This window comes from Lissotriton helveticus, chromosome 2_1, assembly GCF_964261635.1.
Source record: "Lissotriton helveticus chromosome 2_1, aLisHel1.1, whole genome shotgun sequence".
NCBI classification, from domain to species: Eukaryota; Metazoa; Chordata; class Amphibia; order Caudata; family Salamandridae; genus Lissotriton; species Lissotriton helveticus.
In genome coordinates, this window is record NC_136059.1 from 1,710,039 (window position 1) to 1,728,366 (window position 18,328).

Consider the following 18,328-nt stretch of genomic DNA (forward strand, 5'->3'; position numbering starts at 1 on the left):
TGCAGTGCCAGTGCGCTCAACAGCGGTGTGCAGTGCCAGAGCGCTCAACAGCGGTGTGCAGTGCCAGAGCGCTCAACAGCGGTGTGCAGTGCCAGAGCGCTCAACAGCGGTGTGCGGTGCCGGAGCGCTCAACAGCGGTGTGCAGTGCCAGTGTAATTACAACTGTGATTTTCTATAACTTGATTTTCCTCCATAGGATTACATTGCCTGGTTTTTGCCAGATATTCTTCCAAGTCTCGATTTTTTTTATTTCAAATCTTCAAATATTCCTTAAAAATCGCCTGTGTACAAAAGCGGTTTCGTTCAACTGTTACCCGGAAATGCACCAGGGCTGAATCCAAGATCCAGCCCGAGTAAGAAAAACCTACGCAAAGTAATTGATATTGCATTTACTTAAAATTCTTGTGTTAAGATTGTATTGCATATTGTAACAACTGTATCTAATGCATTGCAAAGTCTATTGCTAAGTGAAAGTATTCAACTGTAGCATCTTATTCTGAGAATGTATTTTTATACCTACTTGTGGTTCTAAAATAAAACAATATATTTTTATATACAAAACAATTGACCTAGAGTTCGGTTCTTGAGTGTGTGAGACCTTTTGCTGACTGAGTGTGTACAACAAATGCCTTACACTGTCCTCTGATACTGCCTTACTGCTCGACCAAGCTACCACTGTAGAGGGTAAGGTTCTATCTACCTTTAGCCTCTGTCATACCTCTGGGGACTGTGGACTCTGTGCGCACTGTACCTCACTTTGGTGCAGTGTATACAGGGCCACTTCTTACACCCCTGCCTCAGGGATGTAAGGCCTGCTGTAGGTGCGGCTTACCTATACTGCATGCAGTGTCTACAGCCAAGGCACACAGGAGGGGTGTCATGTTGTGTCTTCACTTTTCTCTGCACCAGGGCAAGCAGCCAGCAATGACAGTTTGCATGTTGGTGCTAAGCAGTCCCTTAGGGTGTCACAATACATGCTGCAGCCCTAAGGGACCGTCTTTAGCCTCCTTGCCCTAGGTACCAGGGGGTAACATTTACTAGGGAACTTACAGGGGTGCTAAAGGTATTGCTAATTTAGGGAACCATTGTACAGCTGTAGGGAGAGATCTGCCACTGGGGACCTGGATTGCAGGAGCCCAGGGCCCTTCTGTCAAAATTGCATCAGATACCAGGCAGATAGTGGGGGTGACCATGTCAGAAAGGGGCTCCTTCCTCCATTCAGACTCTGGAATCTGCGTTGTGGGCTGCAGAGATCAAGAACCTCAAGCCAGGGTGTCACCTTGGACACTAAACATGACATCACTTGCTTGTACCACTCACTTCGAAGTATTTGTTTAAACAAAACTCTTCATACCAGAAACCAGATTTTACACAGTGGACGTTTTCCTCCCGCAAACTACATTTAAAGGTTCCTGCTCAACGGAAGAGGCAGGAAATGAAAACACACCTACAGAAGGATTAAGGATCACAAGAAGAAACAAACCATGGTCTTCTCTCTGCCTTCCGGGAGTTTGCGTTTCTTGTGCACGTGTTTGCCCGGCTCAACCTCTATGTCGCTGAAGGCGTTGGCGACATCTTCCAGGAGAATCAGTGGAACCTGGTTCGGAGCGTTTGTGCCTGTGGAGGACGACAGGAATGAAAGCATTTCATGCGGTCGCCTCAGAAGTGTGTTAGATCAGCCAGGCCGGCTGAAAACAACCCGGCTTCTCTATACACAAGCTTCGCAGTATTTTAAGAAGGAGTGTGTCCCCCCCCCCCCCAAGCAGGGAGCCATCAGTGGAGATATTTGAAATATAGATATTGGTATAACAATACAAAATAACAGTTTATAATTGTAAGTAATAAAGAATTATAATAATCATTGACCATGAAAACAATAATTTATATTAAAAAATTACTTCTGATAATACCAACAAAATAATAATGAAATAGAAAGTCATCTAATTCTAGAGAGACACTTGCATTCTCGTAGCCACAACTTGATGAGCACAGACCGCATGCTTTCCTTTAGCTCTGTTGTCAGAGAGGAGTAAATCTGTGAGATCAGTTTAAAATAGCATTATGGCTCGTCGTAGCGGGATATACGGGCTATTAAAAGCCCACTTCTGCGTTAAAGCCCCGAGCTGAAGGCGATGGACTTTAACAAGGGAGCGGGACTTTAATAGCTGGTATAGCTTTGCTATGAAGGGCTATAAGGCTATTAGAACATTCTGCCACTAGAGGGCTGAATGTTCTAACACATAAAACAAAGGCTTCTCGAAGCTCGAGGGGATTTAAATCCCCTCGAGCTCCGAGAGGCATTTGTAAGACATTGGAAAGTTGTTCTGCGGCCTTTACCAGCCCGTAGACGCCCGGAGCACTCCATTGTCTACAATGGAGCTCCAAACATTCCAATGTTCTAATATGCTTCGGGGTTCAGTCACATATACTACCCCAAGTAATTCCCAATTTTCTCGCGTCGCGTCTCTTTCACTCTGTTCTTGAATCTGCACCTTCAGTTTGACAGATTCAGGGGTGACCGAGCTGGAATCCACAACAACATGCAAGGTGGGCACAGTCTTCATGGCGTCAGAGTCTGATTATAAACGCAAAGGGCTTCTGACGCACAACTGACTTGAACCTTGAGAGGCAGAGCATCTACCATACTGGTTGTAATGTTATACGACGACATACAATGGTATAACATGTGACTGAGTGGAACAAACCAGGTTAGAGCATTGCATCAGATGGGTTGAGGTAAACTGTGTCACTCGCTGCGTCTTATGCAGCCATAGATGGGCCGTACGGCCACCTGCCTTTGGAGATTAACAATACTTGCCACCAAGAGTCACACACTCAAGCCTCCAGCACAGCACACTACGCAGATGAACTCGCAACCGAAACAGCTTACATACTCAACAGGCCGCTATCAAGGGGCTCCAAACAGCGCAGCCAATAAGAGCATCCTAGTCTGCACTCACATACATCACAAAACCCAGCAGGACACCTGGGACAGTCCTCCTGGTACACTCCTGCATACACCACGCCACCAAAACCATTGACCTGGCCAAGTACAGATGTGTATCACTCGTAGTAAAATACGTACAATAATGAGCGTAGTCCACATTCTTTGTTCAGGCGCACAGAGTCCACCATCCAGGTTACTGTCGATTCATGATCTGTGCTCACACACTCTTTATAAAACAGAGAGCACTGGAAACCCACCGTGGAAGAGAGAGGGCTGGATGCCGCTGACGTACTGGAACGCGCTCTTGAAGAACACCAGGAGCGTGCAATGGACCACTTGGTTCTTGTACTTGGAATGCGCTTCACTGTCGAAGTTGCTGATGTATCTGCAGAGGTCCTTCATTCTGTGGAACACATCTCCGAAACTCCTGACGAACAAAACGTATACATGAGACGACAGACGACTCAGACGCAAAACAATTCAAAACAAGCGGTAGATTTGCATGGACATCTTTTCAAACAAGTTTTCAAATAGTTATTTATCTCGTGCTGAATGCATTTTGTCCCAACAGAAGCATTGGATAAATATCTCATGTTTCCATCCGAATGTGAAGTGTCCTGGCCATCTCGCGAGACACCCCGGCCATCTCAGACAGCTGCATACACCTCTCCTAAGACCTTCAAGGGAAAGTCAAAGTGAAGGACGGGATAAAAGAGATAGGAGGTATGAGAGTGATCAGCTGAGGCACAGACCCAGCGTGGGAAGCACAGAGAGTCAAAGAGAGGTGGTAGATACTAGGACACCTGTGACAGCCAGGCGCTTCTGCTTCTCAATTAACAAGCATTGCTTTTACAACTGGTTGAGGTTTAACAAGGTTAGAGACTGCTTCTTAGCAGGAATAAGGCGAGCTCTTTACGATAACTCCATAGACATCATGCTTCCTTCAACAAGGGTTTAAACCACAGAAGGCACCACTGTCTGCTGATGACAGCCCGAGTACCCTCAGGGATCTTAGAGACACCCCCATAGACACCCTACTCCATGTCTCAACCACAGAAGGCACCACTGTCCGCTGAGGGCCGCCCGAGTACCCTCAGGGATCTTTTCTTAAAGTATTTTTGTATAATAAAAAAAACGTTACCAAGTCAAATATTAGAACGATATTTAAAGGAAGGTTTAGAATGAATATATTACAAAAATTCAGATTTTAAACTCAAATAAATGAGAATAAACAGGACGGCAACGTAAGAGCCACGGCCAGGTCAGATACAGAAGAATTCATCTTTCCCCATTGCATTTCACTGTCAAGGAATCCAGTTTAAGCAACTTCACAGGGTTGAGCACTTCTAACGGATTATGGGGTGGATTACCTGGATATCTTTCCCTTCGGTGACCCGAAACCAAGCATTGTCAGGTGTAGCACAGTAACCCTATTTCTAGGCTGAGACACCTTTAATTCCAAGCGGAGCGGTTTCTTCTCTACACCCTTGGGGTGAATACAGCCGGTCTGACTCGGACAGATGTACAGTCAGGTAAGAGCCCACCGCAGTACGGAGACTCAAATCTGACTGAAATGGGAATGTACAACGCAAACGGGGTTTATTCCCAAAGAGAGACTGACCGAGAGAGAGAGAGAGATTAATGTTGTAGCATCTATAGTTATACACAAAATTAACATCCATTTTGTGTACACCGAAACCTCATGAAAGTAGTAGGTTTCCAAAATCGGAGGAGGTTTCCTGAGGTTTCTGTGCTGATCTCATTTTACTGCCATGAATATTATAGTTAAATTCTTAGTGGATTTGACACCTGAATCCAGTAGCTGGAATATTCCTGTTTTATTTGCAAGTTATTTGGAGAAAATACATCCACGGAAAGTGGTGTTTTGGAATGAGTTTCTAAAGGTGATCTTTGCATGTTTTAGACGCCAAGTAAAATACTTGATTTCGCGTTTTTATGGGCTGAATTGGAGTGTGCTCCAGCTGGCTCTTCGCTGATTTTAGGGTACCTATTGTACTTACACGACGCGACGCGACAATGAACCCAACTGATCGTGGGTAATGCGTCGCTTCGAAGCCCCCCGTGAGGTAAGAGACAGCGCAAGCCTCATCTCAGGCAAAACCGAAGTAAAGTTTAAAAACAAAAATAAAACACTGACATTCATCCGTTATAGTTTACGGAGATAACATTTTCTTGTGCTCCAGTCATGGACGGCTTATGATCTTACATATGACATCACTCATGACATGTTAAATGACATCACTGGTGACATCATCCACGCACTGGGACAGTGTACTACAGGTTTTTTGGACTTGAAGCAACTCAACACTTTACACCTGCGGACACTTTTCTATTCACCTCACTGGAATCACCCTCTTCACACGACCCGCAATTGTAAGTCAAGAGGGTTGGAGGTCTGTCTTTGCCACTGAAAACACATTCTGTGAGGCCCTGTAGACAACCCTCCTAGGTTTATAAAACCACACTACACACGTTCCTGAGATGAGCACAATGACATACAACCTTAGATCCATTCTTACAACACCACTGTGAGAACAGCCACCTGTAAGTGGCACACCCATACATTCTACATTATTCTCCAAACTGCAATGCCTAAAAATCGTCAGCAACGTTGTGGAAAATACATTGACACCTTATAAATGTCATTACTACAAAGACCTCGACTATACCACTGCATTACGACTATTTAATAGGGGCGCATACCAGACACCCACTGCTGGATAATCTATTGTCAGTAGTAGCTTTGGCTTTCCTCACAGATTTTTGGGAAGTGGCGTTGAGCCACAACCTAGTTCCAGTGACACCTCGGCTGCCTACATCCGGTGCGCTCAGTCTTTACCTTGTTGAACATGGAATACATTTCCAGGCAAAACGTTAGTGATGCGCCACATGACTTTTAGCACGCGCAAACTCACTTGCCTTCGAGGCTTAGGCTATTCCTATTCTACAAACCCACACGTGTGCCCTCAGTAACTGTATGACATAATTGATGACATCACTCATAACGTCATTAAACATGTCATGAGTGACGCAATATGTGAAGTCATAAGCAGAGCACGGAGGGCCCAAGTTGTAGTTAGCCTAGTGAACTAGAACTGGTACCCTTAGGGAAATTCAATGGTTTTTGGTTTTTTAGTCATTAGTTTTTATCTTATTTCACTACCTAGCTATGTCACTTCCAGAGTGTGCATGTGTGTGTTTGTGAGTGTGTGAGTGTGTGCGCGAGTGAGTGTGTGCGAGTGTGCATGTGTGCGCTTGTGAGTGTGAGGGTCAGCGCGTGTACATGTGTGTGCGTGTGTGCGCTTGTGAGTGTGTGTCAGCGCGTGTGCATGTGTGCGCTTGCGAGTGTGAGTGTCAGCACGTATGCATGTGTGCTTTTCTCCCTTAGACCACACTTTCCTTACTCCAGCAACGTGAACGAGCCACCATCCGATAATGGCTAAACGTCATTCATTTCAGAGAGTCTATAAGCATAACGTGTTTCGACCCTCTCTGGGTTTTAATCATAAGAAAGCGGAGTGATCAGTTGTTCTCATTTTAAACTAAACGTGCATAGACACTGAAAAAATACTTTGCATGGATTACGTTGATGGGATAATAAACAGTGACTTACAAGCAGACTGCGCAAGGGGGACTTACAAGCAGACTGCGCAAAGGGGACTTACAAGCAGACGACGCAAGGGGGACTTACAAGCAGACGACGCAAGGGGGACTTACAAGCAGACGACGCAAGGGGGACTTACAAGCGGACCACGCAAGGGTGACTTACACGCAGACCACGCAAGGGTGACTTACACGCAGACCACGCAAGGGTGACTTACACGCACACCACGCAAGGGTGACTTACACGCACACCACGCAAGGGTGACTTACACGCACACCACGCAAGGGTGACTTACACGCACACCACGCAAGGGTGACTTACACGCACACCACGCAAGGGTGACTTACAAGCAGACCACGCAAGGGTGACTTACAAGCGGACCACTGACTTACAAGCGGACCACGCAAGGGTGACTTACACGCAGACCACGCAAGGGTGACTTACACGCACACCACGCAAGGGTGACTTACACGCACACCACGCAAGGGTGACTTACACGCACACCACGCAAGGGTGACTTACACGCACACCACGCAAGGGTGACTTACACGCACACCACGCAAGGGTGACTTACACGCACACCACGCAAGGGTGACTTACACGCACACCACGCAAGGGTGACTTACACGCACACCACGCAAGGGTGACTTACACGCACACCACGCAAGGGTGACTTACACGCACACCACGCAAGGGTGACTTACACGCACACCACGCAAGGGTGACTTACACGCACACCACGCAAGGGTGACTTACACGCACACCACGCAAGGGTGACTTACACGCACACCACGCAAGGGTGACTTACACGCACACCAAGCAAGGGTGACTTACACGCACACCACGCAAGGGTGACTTACACGCACACCACGCAAGGGTGACTTACACGCAGACCACGCAAGGGTGACTTACACGCAGACCACGCAAGGGTGACTTACACGCAGACCACGCAAGGGTGACTTCCAAGTAGACCGCGCAAGGGTGACTTCCAAGTAGACCGCGCAAGGGTGACTTACAAGCAGACCGCGCAAGGGTGACTTACAAGCAGACTGCGCAAGGGGGACTTCCAAGTAGACTGCGCAAGGGGGACTTCCAAGTAGACTGCGCAAGGGGGACTTCCAAGTAGACTGCGCAAGGGTGACTTACAAGCAGACTGCGCAAGGGGGACTAACAAGCAGACTGCGCAAGGGGGACTTACAAGCAGACCGCGCAAGGGGGACTTACAAGCAGACCGCGCAAGGGGGACTTACAAGCAGACCGCGCAAGGGGGACTTACAAGCAGACCGCGCAATGGGGACTTAAAAGCAGACCGCGCAAGGGGGACTTACAAGCAGACCGCGCAAGGGGGACTTACAAGCAGACCGCGCAAGGGGGACTTACAAGCAGACCGCGCAAGGGGGACTTAAAAGCAGACCGCGCAAGGGGGACTTAAAAGCAGACCGCGCAAGGGGGACTTAAAAGCAGACCGCGCAAGGGGGACTTACAAGCAGACCGCGCAAGGGTGACTTACAAGCAGTCCGCGCAAGGGTGACTTACACGCAGACCGCGCAAGGGTGACTTACACGCAGACCGCGCAAGGGTGACTTACAAGCAGACCGCGCAAGGGGGACTTACAAGCAGACCGCGCAAGGGGGACTTACAAGCAGACCGCGCAAGGGGGACTTACAAGCAGACCGCGCAAGGGGGACTTACAAGCAGACCGCGCAAGGGGGACTTACAAGCAGACCGCGCAAGGGGGACTTACAAGCAGACCGCGCAAGGGGGACTTACAAGCAGACCGCGCAAGGGGGACTTACAAGCAGACCGCGCAAGGGGGACTTACAAGCAGACCACGCAAGGGGGACTTACAAGCAGACCACGCAAGGGGGACTTACAAGCAGACCACGCAAGGGTGACTTACAAGCAGACCGCGCAAGGGGGACTTACAAGCAGACTGCACAAGGGGGACTTACAAGCAGACCGCGCAAGGGGGACTTACAAGCAGACCGCGCAAGGGTGACTTACAAGCAGACCGCGCAAGGGGGACTTACAAGCAGACCGCGCAAGGGGGACTTACAAGCAGACCGCGCAAGGGGGACTTACAAGCAGACCGCGCAAGGGGGACTTACAAGCAGACCACGCAAGGGGGACTTACAAGCAGACCACGCAAGGGGGACTTACAAGCAGACCACGCAAGGGGGACTTACAAGCAGACCGCGCAAGGGGGACTTACAAGCAGACTGCACAAGGGTGACTTACAAGAAGACTACGAGCAGACTACGCAAGGGTGACTTACAAGCAGACTGCGCAAGGGGGACTTCCAAGTAGACTACACGAGGGTGACTTACAAGCAGACTGCGCAAGGGTGACTTACAAGCAGACTACGAGCAGACTACACAAGGGGGACTTACAAGCAGACTGCGCAAGGGTGACTTACAAGCAGACTACGAGCAGACTACACAAGGGGGACTTACAAGCAGACTGCGCAAGTGTGACTTACAAGCAGACTACACAAGGGTGACTTACAAGCAGACTGCGCAAGGGTGACTTACAAGCAGACTACGAGCAGACTACACAAGGGGGACTTACAAGCAGACTGCGCAAGGGTGACTTACCAGCAGACTGCGCAAGGGTGACTTACAAGCAGACTACGAGCAGACTACACAAGGGGGGCGTACAAGCAGACTGCGCAAGGGTGACTTACAAGCAGACTGCGCAAGGGTGACTTACAAGCAGACCACGCAGGGGTGACACGCAAGTGTGACTTACAAGCAGACTACGCAAGTGGGACTTACAAGCAGACTGCGCAAGGGTGACTTACAAGCAGACTACGAGCAGACTACACAAGGGGGACTTACAAGCAGACTGCGCAAGGGTGACTTACAAGCAGACTGCGCAAGGGTGACTTACAAGCAGACTGCGCAAGGGTGACTTACAAGCAGACTGCGCAAGGGTGACTTACAAGCAGACTGCGCAAGGGTGACTTACAAGCAGACTACGAGCAGACTACACAAGGGGGGCTTACAAGCAGACTGCGCAAGGGTGACTTACAAGCAGACCACGCAAGGGGGACTTACAAGCAGACCACGCAAGGGGGACTTACAAGCAGACCGCGCAAGGGGGACTTACAAGCAGACCGCGCAAGGGGGACTTACAAGCAGACCGCGCAAGGGGGACTTACAAGCAGACCGCGCAAGGGGGACTTACAAGCAGACCGCGCAAGGGGGACTTACAAGCAGACCGCGCAAGGGGGACTTACAAGCAGACCGCGCAAGGGGGACTTACAAGCAGACCGCGCAAGGGGGACTTACAAGCAGACCGCGCAAGGGGGACTTACAAGCAGACCGCGCAAGGGGGACTTACAAGCAGACCGCGCAAGGGGGACTTACAAGCAGACGGCGCAAGGGGGACTTACAAGCAGACCACGCAAGGGTGACTTACAAGCAGACCACGCAAGGGGGACTTACAAGCAGACCACGCAAGGGGGACTTACAAGCAGACCACGCAAGGGGGACTTACAAGCAGACCACGCAAGGGGGACTTACAAGCAGACCACGCAAGGGGGACTTACAAGCAGACTGGGCAAGGGTGACTTACAAGAAGACTACGAGCAGACTACGAAAGGGTGACTTACAAGCAGACTACGAGCAGACTACACAAGGGGGACTTACAAGCAGACTGCGCAAGGGTGACTTACAAGCAGACTACGCAAGAGTGACTTACAAGCAGACTGCGCAAGGGTGACTTACAAGCAGACTACGAGCAGACTACACAAGGGGGACTTACAAGCAGACTGCGCAAGGGTGACTTACAAGCAGACTGCGCAAGGGTGACTTACAAGCAGACTACGAGCAGACTACACAAGGGGGACTTACAAGCAGACTGCGCAAGGGTGACTTACAAGCAGACTGCGCAAGGGGGACTTACAAGCAGACTACGAGCAGACTACACAAGGGGGACTTACAAGCAGACTGCGCAAGGGTGACTTACCAGCAGACTGCGCAAGGGTGACTTACAAGCAGACTACGAGCAGACTACACAAGGGGGGCGTACAAGCAGACCACGCAGGGATGACTTACAAGCAGACCACGCAGGGGTGACTTACAAGCAGACCACGCAAGTGTGACTTACAAGCAGACTACGCAAGTGGGACTTACAAGCAGACTGCGCAAGGGTGACTTACAAGCAGACTACGAGCAGACTACACAAGTGGGACTTACAAGCAGACTGCGCAAGGGTGACTTACAAGCAGACTGCGCAAGGGTGACTTACCAGCAGACTGCGCAAGGGTGACTTACAAGCAGACTACGAGCAGACTACACAAGGGGGACTTACAAGCAGACTGCGCAAGGGTGACTTACACGCAGACTGCGCAAGGGTGACTTACACGCAGACCACGCAAGGGTGACTTACACGCAGACCACGCAAGGGTGACTTACACGCAGACCACGCAAGGGTGACTTACACGCAGACCACGCAAGGGTGACTTACACGCAGACCACGCAAGGGTGACTTACACGCAGACCACGCAAGGGTGACTTACACGCAGACCACGCAAGGGTGACTTACACGCAGACCGCGCAAGGGTGACTTACACGCAGACTACGCAAGTGGGACTTACAAGCAGACTGCGCAAGGGTGACTTACAAGCAGACTACGAGCAGACTACACAAGGGGGACTTACAAGCAGACTGCGCAAGGGTGACTTACAAGCAGACTGCGCAAGGGTGACTTACAAGCAGACTGCGCAAGGGTGACTTACAAGCAGACTACGAGCAGACTACACAAGGGGGACTTACAAGCAGACTGCGCAAGGGTGACTTACAAGCAGACTACGAGCAGACTACACAAGGGGGACTTACAAGCAGACTGCGCAAGGGTGACTTACCAGCAGACTGCGCAAGGGTGACTTACAAGCAGACTACGAGCAGACTACACAAGGGGGGCGTACAAGCAGACTGCGCAAGGGTGACTTACAAGCAGACCACGCAGGGGTGACTTACAAGCAGACTGCGCAAGGGTGACTTACAAGCAGACTACGAGCAGACTACACAAGTGGGACTTACAAGCAGACTGCGCAAGGGTGACTTACAAGCAGACTACGAGCAGACTACACAAGGGGGACTTACAAGCAGACTGCGCAAGGGTGACTTACAAGCAGACTGCGCAAGGGTGACTTACAAGCAGACTGCGCAAGGGTGACTTACAAGCAGACTGCGCAAGGGTGACTTACAAGCAGACTGCGCAAGGGTGACTTACAAGCAGACTGCGCAAGGGTGACTTACAAGCAGACTACGCAAGGGGGGCTTACAAGCAGACTACGCAAGGGGGGCTTACAAGCAGACTGCGCAGGGGTGACTTACAAGCAGACCACGCAAGGGGGACTTACAAGCAGACCACGCAAGGGGGACTTACAAGCAGACCACGCAAGGGGGACTTACAAGCAGACCACGCAAGGGGGACTTACAAGCAGACCACGCAAGGGGGACTTACAAGCAGACCACGCAAGGGGGACTTACAAGCAGACCACGCAAGGGGGACTTACAAGCAGACCACGCAAGGGGGACTTACAAGCAGACCGCGCAAGGGGGACTTACAAGCAGACCGCGCAAGGGGGACTTACAAGCAGACCGCGCAAGGGGGACTTACAAGCAGACCGCGCAAGGGGGACTTACAAGCAGACCGCGCAAGGGGGACTTACAAGCAGACCGCGCAAGGGGGACTTACAAGCAGACCGCGCAAGGGGGACTTACAAGCAGACCGCGCAAGGGGGACTTACAAGCAGACCGCGCAAGGGGGACTTACAAGCAGACCGCGCAAGGGGGACTTACAAGCAGACCGCGCAAGGGGGACTTACAAGCAGACCGCGCAAGGGGGACTTACAAGCAGACCACGCAAGGGGGACTTACAAGCAGACCACGCAAGGGGGACTTACAAGCAGACCACGCAAGGGGGACTTACAAGCAGACCACGCAAGGGGGACTTACAAGCAGACCACGCAAGGGGGACTTACAAGCAGACCACGCAAGGGGGACTTACAAGCAGACCACGCAAGGGGGACTTACAAGCAGACCACGCAAGGGGGACTTACAAGCAGACCGCGCAAGGGGGACTTACAAGCAGACCGCGCAAGGGGGACTTACAAGCAGACCGCGCAAGGGGGACTTACAAGCAGACCGCGCAAGGGGGACTTACAAGCAGACCGCGCAAGGGGGACTTACAAGCAGACCGCGCAAGGGGGACTTACAAGCAGACCGCGCAAGGGGGACTTACAAGCAGACCGCGCAAGGGGGACTTACAAGCAGACCGCGCAAGGGGGACTTACAAGCAGACCGCGCAAGGGGGACTTACAAGCAGACCGGGCAAGGGTGACTTACAAGCAGACTGGGCAAGGGTGACTTACAAGCAGACCAGGCAAGGGTGACTTACAAGCAGACCACGCAAGGGGGACTTACAAGCAGACCACGCAAGGGGGACTTACAAGCAGACTGGGCAAGGGTGACTTACAAGCAGACTACACAAGGGTGACTTACAAGCAGACTACGAGCAGACTACACAAGGGGGGCGTACAAGCAGACTGCGCAAGGGTGACTTACAAGCAGACCACGCAGGGGTGACTTACAAGCAGACCACGCAAGTGTGACTTACAAGCAGACTACGCAAGTGGGACTTACAAGCAGACTGCGCAAGGGTGACTTACAAGCAGACTACGAGCAGACTACACAAGGGGGACTTACAAGCAGACTGCGCAAGGGTGACTTACAAGCAGACCACGCAAGGGGGACTTACAAGCAGACCGCGCAAGGGGGACTTACAAGCAGACTGGGCAAGGGTGACTTACAAGCAGACTGGGCAAGGGTGACTTACAAGCAGACCACGCAAGGGTGACTTACAAGCAGACCACGCAAGGGGGACTTACAAGCAGACTGGGCAAGGGGGACTTACAAGCAGACTACGCAAGGGTGACTTACAAGCAGACTACGAGCAGACTACACAAGGGGGACTTACAAGCAGACTGCGCAAGGGTGACTTACGAGCAGACTACACAAGGGGGACTTACAAGCAGACTGCGCAAGGGTGACTTACAAGCAGACTGCGCAAGGGTGACTTACAAGCAGACTACGAGCAGACTACACAAGGGGGGCGTACAAGCAGACTGCGCAAGGGTGACTTACAAGCAGACCACGCATGGGTGACTTACAAGCAGACCACGCAAGTGTGACTTACAAGCAGACTACGCAAGTGGGACTTACAAGCAGACTGCGCAAGGGTGACTTACAAGCAGACTACGAGCAGACTACACAAGAGGGACTTACAAGCAGACTGCGCAAGGGTGACTTACAAGCAGACTGCGCAAGGGTGACTTACAAGCAGACTGCGCAAGGGTGACTTACAAGCAGACTACGCAAGTGGGACTTACAAGCAGACTGCGCAAGTGTGACTTACAAGCAGACTACGCAAGTGGGACTTACAAGCAGACTGCGCAAGGGTGACTTACAAGCAGACTACGAGCAGACTACACAAGAGGGACTTACAAGCAGACTGCGCAAGGGTGACTTACAAGCAGACTGCGCAAGGGTGACTTACAAGCAGACTGCGCAAGGGTGACTTACAAACAGACTACGCAAGTGGGACTTACAAGCAGACTGCGCAAGGGTGACTTACAAGCAGACTACGAGCAGACTACACAAGGGTGACTTACAAGCAGACTACGAGCAGACTACACAAGGGTGACTTACAAGCAGACTACGAGCAGACTACACAAGGGTGACTTACAAGCAGACTGCGCAAGGGTGACTTACAAGCAGACTGCGCAAGGGTGACTTACAAGCAGACTACGAGCAGACTACACAAGGGGGGCGTACAAGCAGACTGCGCAAGGGTGACTTACAAGCAGACCACGCATGGGTGACTTACAAGCAGACCACGCAAGTGTGACTTACAAGCAGACTACGCAAGTGGGACTTACAAGCAGACTGCGCAAGGGTGACTTACAAGCAGACTACGAGCAGACTACACAAGAGGGACTTACAAGCAGACTGCGCAAGGGTGACTTACAAGCAGACTGCGCAAGGGTGACTTACAAGCAGACTCCGAGCAGACTACACAAGGGGGACTTACAAGCAGACTACACAAGGGGGACTTACAAGCAGACTGCGCAAGGGTGACTTACCAGCAGACTGCGCAAGGGTGACTTACCAGCAGACTGCGCAAGGGTGACTTACCAGCAGACTACGAGCAGACTACACAAGGGGGGCGTACAAGCAGACTGCGCAAGGGTGACTTACAAGCAGACCACGCAGGGGTGACTTACAAGCAGACCACGCAAGTGTGACTTACAAGCAGACTACGCAAGTGGGACTTACAAGCAGACTGCGCAAGGGTGACTTACAAGCAGACTACGAGCAGACTACACAAGAGGGACTTACAAGCAGACTGCGCAAGGGTGACTTACAAGCAGACTGCGCAAGGGTGACTTACAAGCAGACTGCGCAAGGGTGACTTACAAGCAGACTGCGCAAGGGTGACTTACAAGCAGACTGCGCAAGGGTGACTTACAAGCAGACTGCGCAAGGGTGACTTACAAGCAGACTGCGCAAGGGTGACTTACAAGCAGACTGCGCAAGGGTGACTTACAAGCAGACTGCGCAAGGGTGACTTACAAGCAGACTGCGCAAGGGTGACTTACAAGCAGACTGCGCAAGGGTGACTTACAAGCAGACTACGAGCAGACTACACAAGGGGGGCTTACAAGCAGACTGCGCAAGGGTGACTTACAAGCAGACCACGCAAGGGGGACTTACAAGCAGACCACGCAAGGGGGACTTACAAGCAGACCACGCAAGGGGGACTTACAAGCAGACCACGCAAGGGGGACTTACAAGCAGACCACGCAAGGGGGACTTACAAGCAGACCACGCAAGGGGGACTTACAAGCAGACCACGCAAGGGGGACTTACAAGCAGACCACGCAAGGGGGACTTACAAGCAGACCACGCAAGGGGGACTTACAAGCAGACCACGCAAGGGGGACTTACAAGCAGACCACGCAAGGGGGACTTACAAGCAGACCACGCAAGGGGGACTTACAAGCAGACCACGCAAGGGGGACTTACAAGCAGACCACGCAAGGGGGACTTACAAGCAGACCACGCAAGGGGGACTTACAAGCAGACCGCGCAAGGGGGACTTACAAGCAGACCGCGCAAGGGGGACTTACAAGCAGACCGCGCAAGGGGGACTTACAAGCAGACCGCGCAAGGGGGACTTACAAGCAGACCGCGCAAGGGGGACTTACAAGCAGACCACGCAAGGGTGACTTACAAGCAGACCACGCAAGGGTGACTTACAAGCAGACCACGCAAGGGTGACTTACAAGCAGACCACGCAAGGGGGACTTACAAGCAGACCACGCAAGGGGGACTTACAAGCAGACTGGGCAAGGGTGACTTACAAGAAGACTACGAGCAGACTACGAAAGGGTGACTTACAAGCAGACCGCGCAAGGGTGACTTACAAGCAGACTGCGCAAGGGTGACTTACAAGCAGACTGGCCTCTGAGTGGGGCTGGCCTCTTACCTACTACTTTTGTCGATCTGCCATTCACACCTCATCCCGACAACCGTCAAGATCTTTAAGAGCCGGTCCCACGGGTCAACGATCTGCGAGGACTTCTCACTCAGGCCCTCGATTACATACTTCTGGGAGCAGCGTTTAGTAGGAGAAAGAAGATCCTGAACTTCCTGAGTGCCTAGAATCCAAAAATAAATAAAACGAGTCGAGCTTACGTCACCTCTGAGAATAAAAAAACATGCACCAAGTTAATGATTCTGCCATATTGGGTCATCATATTTTTCTAACTTTGGACCGCAAATAACCAAGCAATTTTCTGTCACTGTTATTCCACCTCCTGAAAGTCCCCTTTCCACAGTGTACCTTGGGTTCCCTTTACGTCTCAAAACCCACTCTAGCCTAGAAGTAAAGGAGAGGCAGCATCTAAAAACCTCAACCAGCCTCCCACTGGTCACCTTAAGCAGCTCTGTGCTGGGGGACGGCTGCGCCCACAGGATCACGTTATTAGCAGAGCTCAGACCAGAGTCGAGAGCAACACAACACAGTGCTAAGCCTGAGCGATCCAAACTCAGGCCAGAGTCAAGAGCAACACAACACAGTGCTAAGCCCGAGCGATCCAAACTCAGACCAGAGTCAAGAGCAACACAACACAGTGCGAAGCCAGAGCGATCCCAACTCAGGCCAGAGTCAAGAGCAACACAACAGTGCGAAGCCCGAGCGATCCAAACTCAGACCAGAGTCAAGAGCAACACAACACAGTGCTAAGCCCGAGCGATCCCAACTCAGACCAGAGTCAAGAGCAACACAACACAGTGCTAAGCCCGAGCGATCCCAACTCAGGCCAGAGTCAAGAGCAACACAACACAGTGCTAAGCCCGAGCGATCCCAACTCAGACCAGAGACGAGAGCAACACAACACAGTGCTAAGCCTGAGCGTTGCCAACTCAGACCGGTCAAGAGCAACACAACAGTGCGAAGCCCGAGCGATGCCAACTCAGACCAGAGGCAAGAGCAACACAACAGAGTGCTAAGCCTGAGCGATGCCAACTCAGACCGGTCAAGAGCAACACAACACAGTGCGAAGCCCGAGCGATCCCAACTCAGACCAGAGTCAAGAGCAACACAACACAGTGCTAAGCCTGAGCGATCCCAACCCAGACCAGAGTCAAGAGCAACACAACACAGTGCGAAGCCCGAGCGATCCCATCTCAGACCAGAGTCAAGAGCAACACAACACAGAGCTAAGCCAGATCGATCCCAACTCAGACCAGAGTCAAGAGCAACACAATACAGTGCGAAGCCAGATCGATCCCAACTCAGACCAGAGTCAAGAGCAACACAATACAGTGCGAAGCCAGAGCGATCCCAACTCAGACCAGAGTCAAGAGCAACACAATACAGTGCGAAGCCAGATCGATCCCAACTCAGACCAGAGTCAAGAGCAACACAATACAGTGCGAAGCCAGAGCGATCCCAACTCAGACCAGAGTCAAGAGCAACACAATACAGTGCGAAGCCAGATCGATCCCAACTCAGACCAGAGTCAAGAGCAACACAATACAGTGCGAAGCCAGAGCGATCCCAACTCAGACCAGAGTCAAGAGCAACACAATACAGTGCGAAGCCAGAGCGATCCCAACTCAGACCAGAGTCAAGAGCAACACAACACAGTGCGAAGCCTGAGCGATCCCAACCCAGACCAGAGTCGAGAGTAACACAACACAGTGCTAAGCCAGATCGATCCCAACTCAGGCCAGAGTCAAGAGCAACACAACACAGTGCTAAGCCAGATCGATCCCAACTCAGGCCAGAGTCAAGAGCAACACAATACAGTGCGAAGCCAGAGCGATCCCAACTCAGACCAGAGTCAAGAGTAACACAACACAGTGCGAAGCCAGAGCGATCCCAACTCAGACCGGTCAAGAGCAACACAACACAGTGCTAAGCCTGAGCGATCCCAACTCAGGCCAGAGTCAAGAGGAACACAACACAGTGCTAAGCCAGATCGATCCCAACTCAGGCCAGAGTCAAGAGCAACACAACACAGTGCTAAGCCAGATCGATCCCAACTCAGGCCAGAGTCAAGAGCAACACAATACAGTGCTAAGCCTGAGCGATCCCAACTCAGGCCAGAGTCAAGAGCAACACAACACAGTGCTAAGCCTGAGCGATCCCAACTCAGGCCAGAGTCAAGAGCAACACAA

The 18,328-nt window shown here is 51.5% G+C and overlaps 1 protein-coding gene across 3 annotated transcripts in view; it reads right to left on the reverse strand.

Moving 5' to 3' along the window:
- Positions 1–18,328, reverse strand: part of INTS10 (integrator complex subunit 10) — a 189,340-nt gene that overhangs the window by 74,482 nt on the left and 96,530 nt on the right. For all 3 annotated transcript variants that reach the window (XR_013606935.1, XM_078674367.1, XM_078674366.1), the window contains exons 7-9: positions 16,131–16,302; positions 3,205–3,374; positions 1,484–1,617 (exon numbers count right to left, since the gene is read on the reverse strand). Coding sequence is in view for 2 of the 3 variants with exons in the window: in XM_078674367.1 (XP_078530493.1) it covers positions 1,484–1,617; positions 3,205–3,374; positions 16,131–16,302 (476 nt within the window). In the remaining variant the exon portion in view is untranslated. The remainder of the gene's footprint in view (positions 1–1,483; positions 1,618–3,204; positions 3,375–16,130; positions 16,303–18,328) is intronic.